The sequence below is a fragment of the Chiloscyllium plagiosum genome, chromosome 18, assembly GCF_004010195.1.
Source record: "Chiloscyllium plagiosum isolate BGI_BamShark_2017 chromosome 18, ASM401019v2, whole genome shotgun sequence".
In the NCBI taxonomy this organism is placed as follows: domain Eukaryota; kingdom Metazoa; phylum Chordata; class Chondrichthyes; order Orectolobiformes; family Hemiscylliidae; genus Chiloscyllium; species Chiloscyllium plagiosum.
The window spans coordinates 32,497,198-32,513,597 of NC_057727.1; the positions used below are offsets into that span (position 1 = coordinate 32,497,198).

The 16,400-nt window shown below is 36.4% G+C and overlaps 2 protein-coding genes across 2 annotated transcripts in view; one reads left to right on the forward strand and one right to left on the reverse strand.

Moving 5' to 3' along the window:
- Positions 1–9,270, forward strand: part of appl1 (adaptor protein, phosphotyrosine interaction, PH domain and leucine zipper containing 1) — a 61,821-nt gene extending 52,551 nt beyond the window's left edge. Inside the window, exons 20-22 of the mRNA XM_043708116.1 lie at positions 2,442–2,492; positions 4,967–5,056; positions 5,652–9,270. Of these exons, the coding sequence (XP_043564051.1) occupies positions 2,442–2,492; positions 4,967–5,056; positions 5,652–5,801 (291 nt within the window). The 3' untranslated portion in view covers positions 5,802–9,270. The remainder of the gene's footprint in view (positions 1–2,441; positions 2,493–4,966; positions 5,057–5,651) is intronic.
- Positions 9,271–13,521: 4,251 nt separating this feature from the next.
- LOC122559018 (dynein axonemal heavy chain 12-like) overlaps positions 13,522–16,400 on the reverse strand; it is a 42,480-nt gene continuing 39,601 nt past the window's right edge. The window contains 1 exon segment of the mRNA XM_043708117.1: positions 13,522–14,287. Within this exon segment, the coding sequence (XP_043564052.1) occupies positions 14,118–14,287 (170 nt within the window). The 3' untranslated portion in view covers positions 13,522–14,117.

Consider the following 16,400-nt stretch of genomic DNA (forward strand, 5'->3'; position numbering starts at 1 on the left):
CTAGAAGATATGTCCTTAATGTTAGCATCAGGTAGGCATCACAGCATTTGTTGCAGAGAACAGTATCTATTTTTAACAATGCTATTCTCTAGTACTACTACATTTCTCTTTTTTTATTCATTTCCCCCCCCCCACTTGAATAGTGTCCTGTACCATGGTGTTTGGGTCAGTTTGCTCATCCTCCCTGCAGTTTGCATTTTTGTGCACACCAGGAGCAAGAACCTCATACCTGTTGGACAACGACAGTGGCTGAGGTGCTTCCACTGTCACGTTCTGGATCCCATATCTGCCTCTTTCATGGGTGCACCCTTCGCTCCTGGCCATGGACCAAATTTAAAGGGTGTGACTGCCTCCTGAAGCACAATCCAAGTACTTGTCCCCTTTGTTGTTCTGGCAGCAATGCTGGCTGTACATGTGGTCACCAAGGATCACATCAGCGCCCGACAGCTACAACTCATTGCCTGCCCAGTCATCACCATTGTATTCACTTAATTGATTTGGTTATTAAATGTTTTAAATTAAGATTTCTAGACTGTACTGTTCACGTTCAGTATTTGTTTCTAGATTTCATCCAATTGGCCAATCAAAATAGACAGTGAATAAATACTCATTTGTCATCTCCCTGTTTTCCTGTGACATTTCATTTTGGTTCAGGCAGGTAGAACCAGGTTGTTGGGTCTCTGTGCCAATGATTTTTATCTCGCCCTGTTGCCCATCTCTCTCCACTCCAATTACATCTTTATGAAGCTGTATTCCCATGCGCTCTCATTTGGCCTGAGAAACTGCTGACCGTCTCTCGCCTGTTCTTTGTGAAACTGCTGTTCTTGCACACACTTTCATAGTGGTAATGAAGCTGCTATCATTCTCTCTCGCTCTCGTTCTCGCTCTAATGCTTTATGAAGCTGCTGTCCGCAATCTTTGTTTTCTCCTAGACACTTCTTTCTTAAAAACTTGGGGTAAATTTGCAGCATACTAATTTGCAAGCATTATTCAGAATCAGTAAAAAAAATTTGAAGGATGATCACCAGTGCATCTGCTTTAATCTGTCATCATCTGTCAGTGTTCTCCAGAGTGAAAGTTAATTGGGTCCTCAAGATGTCACAACTTTCAATCTCATTAATTTCTCCAATTCAACTTTCTTTTCCAGTACTAACTTCTTCCACTTACACACTCTCTCATTAGACCCTTAAATTTTACTTATTTTAGGATGATTTGCTATCTTCTGAAGACAGAAACAAAATATTTAGCCTCCTGCTTTGATTCAATGCTGTCTCTACCTTCTCTCGTTAGTCATGACTTTCTCAATTTTCTTGTTGGATATGTTTACCTTAAAGGAATGTATGATTTTTGAAAACGAAGCATTTGTTATTTTCAATACTATCCACTGCCTATCTATGTACAAACTTATAATCATCGGACAAATTTTCTTCCTGATACTTTTATAATTGATATTGTTTAGATTTAAGATACTAGTGTCAGATTTAACTACATCTTAAAATTTAATGGAAAGTTCTATCATACTGTGGTCACAATTCCCTAAAAGTTCTTTCACATTAATTGGCCCTTTCTCATTGCATAATTTGAGATCTTAAATAGCCTAAGCCCTATTGGGTTTCTCAATGTATTGCTCAGAGAAATATCTTAAATAGATTCCAGGAATTTCTCCTCCACAGCATTGCTTGTTAAATTTACCCAGACTGCATGCAGATTGAAGTCACCCATGATTACTGTATCCTTATTCTTACATGCATCCCTAGTTTATTGATTCATCCTGTGCCCTAAATTATTACTATTGTTTGGAGGACTATAAACTGCTCTTGCCAATGTTAGTTAACATTTGCTGCTTCTTAGTTCTGCCAAAACAGATGCCACGTCCTGTTCTTCAGATCAGAGATTTTCTCTTTCCTTCACTTTCTCTCTCTCACACTCTCGCACATGCATGCGCGCGCACACACACACACATATATCCTATCTGTATTGTCAGCACTAATCTTTCCTCCTTTTCCTTTTTCCCTACTCTTCCTAAAGGTCAAATATTATTTATTATTCAGATTCTCAGTCTTTGTCACCCTGCAACCTTGTCTCTGTAATGGCCAGGCTTCCTCTCCCACTCCTGTATTGTCAACTGACTTCTCCAGTATTTATTCTGAGTCAACATTTTTTTTAAACTAAACTTTGGGAGCAGTAAAGCCATTGCATTTGGTAATCAGCACAATTTCCCTAACCTCTCCATTATTTCTGCCCCCTTTCTCTGGTTGAGATATTTTAAAATCTTTACCAACCCTCGAGCTTAATTTTATCCATGGGGTGTTATCTAGTTTAGACAGTACTTGAAACACCAATGTTGTAAAAATGATAGAATTGATTTTAATATAAATTCTTGTATATTAATCAAAAGTATCTATTAAGTAGTTGTGAATCTTGTGACATTGTTTTTCTAGATCTGTGATTCTGTTGGACTGGGCAAACAGATTGCTTTCCATTCAGAATTGGTAAGACAAAGGAATTTCCTTACAAGTCTCATTTTAAAAGAGTATGTACAGTAACGTGTTGCCTTTTAATCCCTCTTCCTTCTTTCAAACGCTGCTTAAAACCTACCTCTGGTGATCTGATCTAATGTAAATCAGTTTCCTACTTCTGTTTATAATGTTTCTGCGATGTGCTCCATGGTTGTCATATTATTGTTAAGGGTAGTGGGACATGTCTCGATGGCTAGAAATAGATTAATATACAGTGGATTCAAGATATCTATGTCTTGTCAAACTCTACGTACAGTTGGTTCTGATATAAGATGATAGTTCCCTTCTCGTGCGATCTCATGTTATAAGCAAATCGCACAGTAGCCGCACCATTTAAACTAATGGGGCCGGAATTACGTTATAACCAATGCAGGTAAGGAAAGTTTGTGTTCTACAAATAACGGCCTAAATTCTTCAATTGCGTTAAAGCCAATTCATGTTGAAGAGAAAGTTCTTATAGCAGAACAGACAATTTTTCACAACACCCTGCTGACCCACCTTCAAAACCAGTGGACCACAGATAGGATTAATCAGTCCAGTCAGCCAGAATGTTTGCATACAAGAAACTGAGGACAGGTAATCCAATGTTTATCTAGTTTGATACATGCCCTGAAGCAGTTTCCAGGGTTGTATCTAACAACATATACACTTGCTTAGTGCAGCAGGTGAGAGCTGGTTAGTTGGAATCAAGGCAAATGAACCATTCCAAACTGTGTGACTAGCCCATCAATGAGAGGTGTTACCCTTCCCTTACAGCTTTGTAGCAAACATTTCAAGATATTGCTTGAAGCTAGTACATGAACAGTGAAATCTGTGGTTCTAAAACTGAGTCCAGTGACTGGGCCAAGGAAATGCAACAGGGCAGGATTTGCATCTGCCTAATAGTCTGAATGTGACTGCCAGAAACCACAGTATGAATTCATTTATGATTTGGAGATGCCGGTGTTGGACTGGGATGTACAAAGTTAAAAATCACACAACACCAGGTGATAGTCCAACAGGTTTATTTGGAAGCACTAGCTTTCGGAGTGTTGCTCCTTCATCAGATAGTTGTGGAATATAAGATCGTAAGACACAGAATTTACAGCAAAAGTTTACAGTGTGATGTATCTGAAATTATATACTGAAAAAGACCTGGATTGTTTGTTAAGTCTCTCATCTTTTAGAATGACCATGTTGGTTTCAGTTCTTTCGTATGTAAATCGTAGAATGTTTTTAAAGTTATATTCTCGAGTGAACTTTAACAACTGGTGTCATGTCAGGCCAGATAATGCTTTGAAGGTGTGAGGTGCCCTGTGTGAGACTGTCTGTGCCACAATATTCAGACTGATTCTAATCTAAAAAATGGATTTACAGAATCTTACATGGATTCATGCAGTTTTTGAGCAAAATAAAGTCTATTTCTGCAAGTACAAATTCATCCCACAAACGTGCAGAATGAGATTTTATTTTGCTCAAAAGCTGCGTGAATCCAAGTAAGGTTCTGTAAATCTGTATTCTTAATTAGAATCAGTCTGAATATTGTGGCACAGACAGTCTCACACAGGGCAGCTCACGCCTTCAATGCATTATCTGGGCCAACGTGACACCAATTGTTAAAGTTCACTCGAGAATGTAACTTTAAAAAAGTTCTGCGATTTAGATATGAAGGAACTGAAATTAACATGGTCATTCTAAAAGATGAGAGACTTAACAAACAATTCAGATGTTTTTCAATGTATAATTTCAGTTACATCATAGGGTAAACTTTTGCTGTAAATTCTGTGTCTTACGATCTTATACCCCACAACCACCTGATGAAGGAGCAGCACTGAAGCTAGTGCTTCCAAATAAACCTGGTATTGTGTGATTTTTTTTTAACTTAATTCATTTAGTTTTTGTTGTTGAGTCATCATGGATTGGGAGGTCTGGAAAATCCCATGTGGAGGCTCGGATAATGGAGTACAATGGCCAAGGCAGTACTTAACTGCACATTTTAAAGTTAAAACATTCCTAAGGTGTAACATATATGCAGGAAGGTAAATTCATGCCTCCAGGTATGAGTAAGAAGACAACAACAATCTAAACAATAAATATCTTCCTTAATAAAATTCAGATGGATTGAGTAGTGGGAATGGGTGAAGGGAGAAATTAAAGGTTAAATTGGCAAAACAAAATTGGGTATGGAGGAGATACTTGCATAGGGATAGGTCCTAACACCTTGTTCAGACACTGTCATCTTTTGTTTGGCTATAGGAATCATACTTCTAGATTGTAGTAAGTGCATGCTTCTAGCTGCCCAACGCATGCCACCTGCCCCACCATTGGAGATGATGCAAGTGCTTGAGAAAAAGCATAGCATCATCAAATGTCTAGACTAAAGAGGTTTGAACTGCCATCTTTAGTTCACTTGGACATTTACTAACTTGTCTAAAGTATAATAAATTCTTCGTTATCTGTTGCATTAGGATCGTCAAATCACAGATAAACAGAGAGAATTTGACCGAGAAAAGGAAAAGCAACTCATGGAACTTAATAAACAAAAACAAATTGAAAAGGTAAAAGGAAACAAACTCTACTGGCAGTAGAATTTTTCTTCTTCGTCCTTTTGGCTTATTTTCAGTTTAGTTGTTAATATATCTTTGGGCACTTTCTCAAAAGTTTAAACAAACTTGCTTCAGAAGAAAATGAAACCCGAAAGAACTGCAGATACTGTAAAATCAGAAACAAAAATAGAAATTGCTGGAAACATTCAGTAGGTCTGGCAGCATCTGTGGAGAGAAATCCAAATTAACGTTTCAGGTCGAGTGACCCTTCCTCTAAGACCCTTCCTCACAGATGCTGCCAGAGCTATTGAGCTTTTCCAGCAATTTTTATTTTTGTTTCAGAACAAAATGGTTTGTCAATTTAATTTTTATATATTTCACTTTCAGAGTGCAGAAATTCAAAATAAAAATATGGCAGCTTATCGTTTTATATTTCTCATAGGTATGACATCACAATGTTAGCTACAAGATTAGGTAGCATTTAGAAGTTTTCATGAGTAAATCTGATCTTGTTAATTGTAAGTTTCCATCTTTGCACCAAAATAGCATCACAGAACCCTGTATTAACATGTAAAAAATGATAATGTTAAAATAACATTGCTTTCAGGATTTGGAGGAACAAAGTCGCCTAATAGCTGCTTCTATTCGGCCAAACCAGATGAGTGGTGAGAGCCAGTTTGTTCCATTGGATAATAGTACACAGGCTGAAAGCAGTGACACAGGAGATGATGGAAAGAAAAAGGAATTGGAAACCTGAAATGTTGACAGTGAAGATGAAGAAAATGTTGATTAGGTTGCATTTGTATTCAGACAACAATAAGTGAAGAGCACTAAATAAAGACCCAGATTCTGCAGTCAGTGGCAATATGGCAGCACTTGCCTCTGACCTCAAAGAATTGTTGCCCACAAAGATTTGTGATATGGATTTCCTCCTTTCTTGACATTAGTTTGAATCTGGTGCCAAGGCATGAGGATCTTCATGCACCAACAACAATGATGTCATCAAGTAGGGTAAGCTCATCACATCGCATTCAATTATTCTCACAAAGGAAATCTGGAAGTAAAATGTACTAATTATTCTTTGCTTTAAATACATCTTACAGAGAGTGAAATCAATGATTGGGACATGGGCATTAGAAGCTAAAATATCACAAACATGTTTTTAAGCATGTATTACAAACTTGGATTTTTAAATCAGAATGGAAAGATTGGCATTCCATAAATATAGAATTAATTTTCTTGAAGAGAATTCTTCAGCCATAGTTATGACTTTGTATGCATTTAAGAATCTAATTACACCTCATCAGGGTATAACTTTTTTTTTAAAACAGTGGTATTTCAGAGTAAAAGGGAAGTTCTTCTCAGTGCAATAATTTCCAATTGAATGCAGCCTACCAGGACTTTGACAATGCACCCAACAGAGGAGGGTAGAATTGGACAGTAACTTCTGGATTTTCCTGCTTAATTGAGCATGTTTGAATTCTAGAATTTGCTGTCAATTTCAGAAGAGTAATGATGGCAAATACTGACTGCTTTGCCATCATTTCTGCCACAAAATTCAGGCCACGATCACAGTGACATAGTGATAAAAATCCTTGGCGATCACTAAAAGAATTAACCTAAAAATTAATTTGTAAAAAATTCTTCTGAGCAGCTCGACCTAAGTGTGATGAAATTTTCAAAGCCTTCCAATCTGCATTTGCCTATCATAACCCATGATAATGTATAATAAGGTGACAAAATTGAAATAATCTCTGTTGCATCTGGTTCTGAACTGCTTGTTAACTCTTCTGCATATCTTTGCATTTTTACTTGAAAGTAAGGTCTATGGATTATATATTTTATACATTTTATCCTTATACTGTGTATAAATGTGTGTAGCAAGAGCTAACATATCTTTATTAATTGGTAAAACACTCATTTATCTTTCATAATATCATAACTTAGCAACTTACAGTTACTGCTTTTGATAAACAAATTGAATGGACAATTTGTTTCCCTTTACCAGCACGTGCTTTAAGAGTTGAGTATTACATTGTGCACTACTTCCTTGAATCATATTTTAAAATGTATTCAGTTGCCTTTTATGTTAGTAAATGTTAATGAAACCTATCTATCTCATTTACAGTACAGAGAAATACTGTATTCAGAGCATAGTTATTAGCTTCATGCTCTGTTGCACCACTTGATATTGAACTGGCTTATGGTAACAGTGTAAACTGTAGATTGCTGCTGAATTTATTGAAATGGATTTACATAAAGTTATAACTAGTACAACTATTAATTGAAAAAAACATTATTTCAGCTTTGTGAAGTCAAAGTTGAAAGCAGTTTGTTCTGAGGCCTTTAAATGACTTTTGCTCAAACTGAATTAACACGCCTCTAAGGTACTAAGTTGATTGAACTATTTAATCCAGATTCACAGTTTGACAACTACTTGTGTTTAGTGAAGGCAACTTCTGGGTAATTAGGCAATACCATATGTTTTATATATACTTTTAGAAAAAATTGTGGGGTAGCTTCTTTTAGGAACATTGACAATTACTATGTTTCTGTGGCTATTGCACATTATCCTTATTACCTTTATGGATATATTTCACAATTGAAATAATTCAGTATGAGAATTTTTAAGTACGTTGGTTAAATTGTAGAGTAAAATGTCCTCTCTATTCCCAAAATGTTGTTGTATAATTCTATGAAGTGCCCATCACTGCTTCAGGTAAACGCTTTGTACAGACTTTTAAAGCACATTATTATACATTAATATGAACTTTTAGTTGATTCTTGCATTATGTAATATATCTATTCATAAAGTAATGTGGTCATATTTGAAGTTGTTTGCAACATTTGCATGTACCAAATGCATGTCCCTTACTGTATTAAGGTCTGAATGTTTCATTTCCTTATTTCCAATTGAATTATATATAAATGTAAAATAACTGTCTTCTCATTGAATGACATACTAATTGTGATTTTCCAATTTTTATTCTTCATTTCTTTAAATGTGGAGAGTTAGTTTAAGGGTTGTTGTAGATTATACTTATTTTATCAATTTGCGCCAAAGAAGCAGAATTACTTAATTTACACTATATAGGTATAGGCTGGCTATTCATCTTGAAGGGGACAACCTGCACTGTAAGCACAGACTACATGCACTTTGAGCATTTTAACACTTGGAAACTAAAATTACCTAGAAACTGCAACATTACCCAGTAAAATAATCTGTAAAACCTACAAATTGTAAAAATAACCTATTTCCAAATTTGTTCGTAAATGCATCTGCTTTGATTTGGCAAATTAAAGTCACCTAATTAGGAGGCTGTGTCCTTACAGGCTACAAATTCTGAACTTAAATATTAGGCTAAATAGTGTGAAAGAAATTAAATGCATTATAACGAAGCCCATGGATTATTCTAAACTTTTAGTTCTAGTGCATGTGACAGTAAAGCTAATGCAATTCAATAGTGTATTAGGTCGGTTCTGATACAACTCAATAGTTCCATTCTTGTGCGATCTTGAGTTATAAGAAAATCGCGCAATAGCCGCATTTTATAAACAAATGGGGCCAGAATCATGTTATAGCCAAACCAGGTAAGGAAAATTTGCGTTTTACAAATAGCAATCTAAATTCTTTGATCTCATTGGATTTGCAATGAAGAAAAATGCATTATAACAGAGTATAAGTGTATTAGTGAATAGTCCAGGAAGAAGTATCACAAGTTCGAAACTTCCAACAATGTGTGTTTATTTACACAGTAGTGTTTTCTAAAGGTCCATATTTTGGACTACTAATTCTTCACATAACATTTAATAGCATACCTGAGTGGAATTTTGTGTGATTTCTTCTTCACAGTAGCTGCCATTTATTCTTGGGGATTTGGAAAATGACTTTGTAAACCATTCTTTTTCCTCCAATAATATACTAATTTTATCCAATAAGTAGCTGAGTCCAACAGACTAAAAGGTTCAGCTGTTTATTGATTTATGCTGACTTAGCTGATCTCACCGGGCCAACAGCATAATTATTTGCAAGTGGTGTCATATTTAAGCTAGAAAAGAGGAAGTTAGTATTTCTGCTTTGATTTCTGATTAGCGAGCCTTGCTGGAAAGTATGTTTGGATACCTGGTGATGGCAGGATTTGCGTGTCTAGTTTGTTCACACTTAACAATAGTAAAGTACTAATAATCCTATTTGAGCCCTGAAGACACATAAGAACCTGTGAAATCTTGAAGCCTATTTGTTGTTTTATTTCCATTTTTTTTATTTGCAGTCCAAAGTCCTGTGTTTAATCTATTCAGAGTCACACACAAAACCCAGAACTCTAGTTACCCTTTATGACCTTTACTACTAGTGCATCCAGTGTTTAAAATATCTACATAGCTATAGTACTAAATGTCTTTTTCTACCAGTTTTTCTGTTAGAATATGCTTCCACTAACCGCTATTCCCAGAATGTACCCTTTCCAATTTCTCAGCATCCAGTTATCCCTGCCATCCGTTTGCTTTCTTCACTAACGTGTGAGTCATCCTACAGTCTCTCGCATGCATCCTTGCAGTGTCAACAAATGTTTGATATTGCTACATTTGTGCCTATGTTGAAATTATTTATTGAAATAGCAAATAAAAAGATGTTGAACAATACCTCTGAGGTAAATTTATATTCTTCCAAAATTGAAAGAAACTACCAATCTTTGTCTTTGCTTTTTCTCCTCCAGCAATTACTCTGTTTATATGGCTATCTTTCTTATTACCACAAATATTAATTTTCTTGAGTCTTTTCTGTAGTAACAGATGTTTTCTACAGATTCATGCAACAATTCTGTATCAGCAAAAACTAGACATTTTATGCATAGAAGTAATCTTTTGGAGAGAGAAATACAGATTCACACGGCATCTCATTTCTTTTTGGATAATGTTGTGGAACACATTGTGTTCACCCAGCTAACTGTACAGGCTGATGGAGCCTCTTTAAAATTTTATTGAGAAGCACCGCTGGCAATCATAGAATCTTACTATACAGAAGGCCACCATTCATCCTGTTGTGCCTATGCAATTTACGATCAATGGCAGTCTACAGGATGTTAAGGTGGTGGTACATCAATGGTAATGTAGTTGAAGGGAGACTTGTTGAGCTTAGTCAATACAAGGCACTGTATGACAGGAATGTTACTTGTGTTAGGTTTCTCATAGAGACTGATAATTAGAAGTTTCAATTTAAAAAAAAAATAGCTGGAAGATCATTGACAAGATTTCATGTTTTAAACTTTTAACAAATGACTGAAATAATGTATGGGTAAACATTATTTTCTTTTTGTCGACAACTTGTAATTTAATGAAAGAAAGTGGCATTCATTCATTATATTAAGTTAAATGATCCCAAAATGGCTTTCTGCATCCTTTTTATGTGAAACTTATTACCCGCAGTGGGCGGCACGGTGGCACAGTGGTTAGCACTGTTGCCTCACAGCGCCAGAGACCCGGGTTCAATTCCCACCTCAGGCGACTGACTGTGTGGAGTTTGCACATTCTCCCCGTGTCTGCGTGGGTTTCCTCCGGGTGCTCCGGTTTCCTCCCACAGTCCAAAGATGTGCAGGGTAGGTGAATTGGCCATGCTAAATTGCCCGTAGTGTTAGGTAAGGGGTAAATGTAGGGGTATGGGTGGGTTGCGCTTCGGCGGGTTGGTGTGGACTTGTTGGGCCGAAGGCCTGTTTCCACACTGTAATGTAATCTAATTTATATTTAGGTAGAAAATGTGAATTCAACTGTCTTTCATCTTACAAGTAATGAATCATTGGCAGTATAGATGTTGGAGTTGCACTCATCCAGACAAGTGGGGAGTATTCTTAAGCCTTGTAGACGGTGGACAGACTTTGAGGAGTCAGGAGATAATTTACTCACTATAGTATACCAAGCCCCTGAACTATTCTTTTAGCCACAATATTTCTATGACTAGTCCAGTTCAGTTTCTGGTTGATGGTAGTCCCCAGAATGTGGATTCTGCTTGCTGCCAGAAGCTCTGAAATTTCATCCCTAAATCTCCTCACCCCTCTAACTCTCAATGCACTCCTATAGCTCTTTATAAATAAGGAGCTGCCGATAACAAGTGAGGTGAATTTTATTTTATAAGATTAGGAAGGGATTTTATAGGAACATATAAAATTATGAAAAAGATGGAAAAGATAGAGACAGGCAGGTTATTTCCACTGGTGGGTGAGACTAGGACTAGGGGATGTGGCCTCAAGATTAGGGCGAGTAGATTTAGGCCAGAGATGAGCAGGAACTGCTTTTCCCAAAGAGTAGTGAATCTATGGAATTCTTTGCTCAAGGAAGCAGTAGAGACAGCTTCATTAAATATATTCAAGACACAGTTGGATGGGTTTTTGCATGGTAGGAGAATTAAGGGTTATGGGGAGCTGAGATGATGGATAGATCAGCCATGATTTAATGAATGGTGAAGCAGGCTAGATGGGCCAATGGCCTACTCCTGCTTCTATTACTATGAGACTGTGTCTTTGGACCTTTCTTGCTGAAAAGGCAGACAAAGCAGAGACTGAATTATCTTTAAGACCAGGTGGGTAGCTTATTGGTAAGCAGAGTAGGAGTGGGAATGTGGAGTTGAGGTTTCAATCTGATCAGCCATGATCTTATTTAATGGTGGAGCCAGTTTAAGGGGCTGAATAGTCTATCTCTGTTCTGTTTACTGTCTGTTGAACATCTTTTTGACCACGGTTTTGGTCTTTGCCCTTATTATACCATCTTCAATGGCTCAGTATCAAATTTGAACTAAAACATTTCAGTGAAGTGCCGAGGGACATTTTTCAATGTCAATGGCATGATAAAAATGCAGTTTTTTATTTGGATTTAACTTGGCAAATTTCTCAATCTGCACTGGTGAAAATAAAGGTTCAAAGACAGGTTTATATAACCATGTTTAAAGAACTGTCAATAGAACTGTCATATAAATGTAAAAATAGACCGTACGATCATATGTACACCACATTTGTCACATTTATTAACCTTTATAAACTCTGCCTTCATCTATATTTTTTTCATACTTCACATATTCCTTACCTGCAACCTCTCCATAGAAGATGAGAATGATGTCATGATGTGAAATTTTCAATATTTTCTCATGTTTCCAAAAGTTAAAGGCCACTTTCCAAAGCTGCAGCCCCACCTTGAGCCTTGTTAAGGGTGATTCTCCAGTTTCCCACCCAACCCCTGCCAAATGAAATGAAGATTTTTGGGGAGAGAAGACAGGGGGCAGGTAGCATTTGTTGTGAAAATGTTTTAAATGTTCAGGTTTTGTCATTTACAACGTTATTTTCCATTATCCCTGTGATCTGTGAAGTTCATGTCATAGTAGAACAGGTTTGGTCAGATTAAAAACTCAAGACAGGAACTAATCCAGGGAATTTCATATTGAACTTTAAAATTCATCTTACCCCAAAACTAACACTGATATTAAGTTAAATAGAACTGCAAGGCATTTTGAAAAACATTTTTGCTGTTGACTAATACAAAATAGCTTTGAGCTGACCTGTTAAAAAATCAATGCATTTAGTTAACATCGAAGGCTGTTTTCATACTATAACTCTAGAATGGCCAATAGCAGAAAAAAAACTATCAGAATAAAGAAAGTTTGAATCAAGTGACATGCCAAGACAGCAATTATCTACATCTACTTCATACTCCATTAGGGCATTGGCACCCTATTTATACTCCAAATCTAAACGCCATCCAGCTTGTGTTGGTGCAAAGCCCAAATAAATCTGCAAAGTTTGTAGTGTTAATGATAAGTGAAGCTGTTTTTATTCTTTAGCCCAACTCTTAAGAGAATGAGCCAATTGTACAGGGTTTGCAAAAAGAAAATAATTAATAGCTAATTGATTACATCTTTAAAAATCTCTTTCAACCTGTGTTGATTTTCTTTGTGCACTGAAATTTCCAATATTTAATCTCTCCCCCTTTGAAGTACATCAATATATCCAATGCTTAAATATTTGTATACATTACATTGGAGGTACAGCACAAAAACATTAAATGCAAACTGAATGTTTATTAAGCTTAAATTATCGTCAAAGGTTTGAAATTAGTTTGCAAACTACAGTTTTTAAAATATCCATACAGGTTAGGTTAACATTGAGTAATAGTTGGCTTACTACAGTTTGAATATTGTGAGTAAATTAAGTAACCTACAACAAGGTTCATGATCAGTAAAAGGGGACATGATAAATTGTTCACTTCTTGATTAAATGAAATACACATTTCATCTGTTTTCTGCTCTGTGGCATTTTTACGGTGTAATAAATTGATGATGCAGCTTACTACAACTTACTCTTAGGTTAAAGAAGTTGACCATTGATATCACAAAGGTACTGTGTCTAAAAACATTTGGTGCATTATTTACGATTTTTTATTACTAAAGATGTGTGTAATCTATTTGTTTAAATTTATTCAATCTGTTTTAATATTCCTGTACCAATATATTTTGATTAATGGCATTGTACTGGCTTCTACCTAAAGTTTGAAAATATATGTACAAGCCAATGTTCAATGATTAATAAATCCTAAAAAGTTAAATACTGGAAACTACAGCTTATTTCATTTGTTTTTATCTATTATTAAATAATTGTTAAAAACCATTGTGCCTAAATACATATTTCAGAATTTCACAATGGAGTATCCAAAAATAGAACCAATACTTTTATGAAATAAATAAGCCAGTCCTTTATGAACTTTCAATGTCTGTTGCCTCAAACAGTTTGATAATGAGCTTCAATTTATTCTCATTCTTTCCCTTTGCTGTCTTCATTTTAGACATCTTCTCGCGTGCCAGTGACAATCAGTATACTGAAGCAACAGACCCATGTCACTTATTTTAATTTAAATTATATTCAAACTTAAATAATAAATCATAATGTCAATTAAATATTTAGTTGTCTTTAACTTAATTGATTGAAGCAAAATAATAACCTTGCTACATTTTAAAATTTCTCACAAAACATATCTGTGAAGTTATCAATATATTTTTGAAGTTACCTTAAAAATATAAAATTGAATTATCAGTAATCTAACAGGTTCCTTTTTCATTATAAAGATCATATTCTTTAAAGAGAATGTAATCTTTAAGGCGACTGGGTAAAGACAGAAATGTCATAAATACCGGACACCTCAATCTCATCCGGCCCATGCATTTTCGGATCTTCAGCCTACACAGATGCATCAAAGAACGTGGATTTTCTGGAATTAAGGAGGGACTAATCATAAATATGAACCTACTTAGAAACTCTGAATTGATCAATTTTTAATCCATAGTTTACTTTATTTTCATACAATTTATAGATACCAAAAGGCAGTTTTTCAAAATATACCAGAATTTAGCATTAATGAAATTTAAGATCCAAACCAGAAAGATACAAATTTGAGCTAATTGCTAAGTCTCACCCTGGTAAATTGTTCTGCACGATTAAATATGTCTTTATCATGAACATACTAGTTAAGAGACCCACCTTTTTAATTGCTGTGGAAGTAGCAGTAACAAAATGTTTAATAACAAAAAGCTTTTGATGTTGTTAAAACTTGCATCAGAAACAAACAGACAGTGTCCAATATATCAAGGGGCTTGGAGTAGAATTATACATGTTAGCTAAAAATTAGACACAGCAATGTGAAGTCTGGATGATCCTCTTGGTGGACAAGTGCAGGAGCCTTCCGTGGCTATCCCCATTTCAAATAAGTCTGCTATTTTGGAAAATGGTGGGGGGGGTGATGGATTCTCAGGAATGTAGCATGAACAGCCAAGTTTCCGGTATTGAGACTGGCTCTAACATAATGAGGGGTACGTTGGGTTCCAAGTGATCGATTGTGGTAGGGGATGCTGTAGTCAGAGGCACAGACAGATGTTTCTGTGACCAGCAGTGAAAAATCAGAATGGTGTGTTGCCTCCCTGGTGCCAGGATCAATGGTGTCTCCAAGAGAGTGCAGAATGTTCTCAAAGGGGAGATGAACCAGTAGCAGGTCATTGTACAAATTGGAACTAACAACGTAAGAAGGGAAAAGGATGAGATTCTGATGGAAGAATATAGAAAGTTAGGCAGGAATTTAAAAAGGAAGTCCTTGAGGGTAGTAAAATCTTGATGTTTCCTGGTGCTACGAGCTAGTGAGGGTATGAATAGGAGGATAGAGCAGATGAATATGTGGCTGAGGAGCTGGTGCAGGGGAGAAGAGTTCATATTTTTGGATTATTGGAATCTCTTCTGAAGTGACCTGTACAAGAAGGACTGGCAGGGAGATTTGCTAGAGCTGCTGAGAAGGACTTAAACTCGTGGGGGAGGGGGGAGGACCCAGGAACATAGTGAGGAAAGAAATTAATCTGAGACCGATACAGTTGGGAAAAGGAGCGAGTCAAACAGGCAGGCAGGCAGGAATAAAGCAGAGAACAAGGTAGGACGGATAAACTGCATTTACTTCAATGCAAAAGGCCTAACGGAAGGCAGATGAACTCAGAGCATGGTTAGGAACATGGGACTGGGATATCATAGCAATTACAACATGGCTCAGGGATGGACAGGACTGGCAGCTAAATATTCCAGGATGCAAATGCTACAGGAAGGATAGGAAGGGAGGCAAGAGAGAAGCAGGAATGGCGTCTTTAATAAGGAATAGTATTACAGCTGTGCTGAGGGAGGATATTCCGGGAATACATCCAGGGAAGTTATTTGGGTGGAACTGAGAAATAAGAAAGGGATGATCATCTTATTGGGATTGTATTGTAGCCCCCCACTAATGGTTGGAAATTGAGAAACATTTGTAAGGAGATTTCAGTTACCTATAAGAAAAATAGGGTGGTTATGGTAAGGGATTTTAACTTTCTAAACATAGACTTATGTTTGGATAATATTAAGGGTTTAGATGGAGAAGAATTTAAGGGTGTACAAGAAAATTTTCTGATTCAGTATGTGGATGTACCTACTAGAGAAGGTGCAAAACTTGACTTACTCTTTGGAAGTAAGGCAGGGCAGGTGACTGAGGTGTCAGTGGGGGATCACTTTGGGGCCAGTGACCATAATTTTATTAGTTTTAAAATAGTGATAGAAAAGGATAGATCTGATCTTAAAGTTGAAGTTCTAAATTAGAGGAAGGCTAATTTTGACGGTATAAGGTAAGAGCTTTCATAAGCTGATTGGGACCAGATATTCGCTGCTAAAGGGACAGCTAGAAAATGGGAAGTTTTCAAAAATGAGATAACGAGAGTCCAGAGACAGTATATTCCTGTTAGGATGAAAGGAAAGGCCGGTAGGTATAGGGAAATGCTGGATGACTAGAAGTTAAGGTTTCTGTTAAGAAAAAGAAG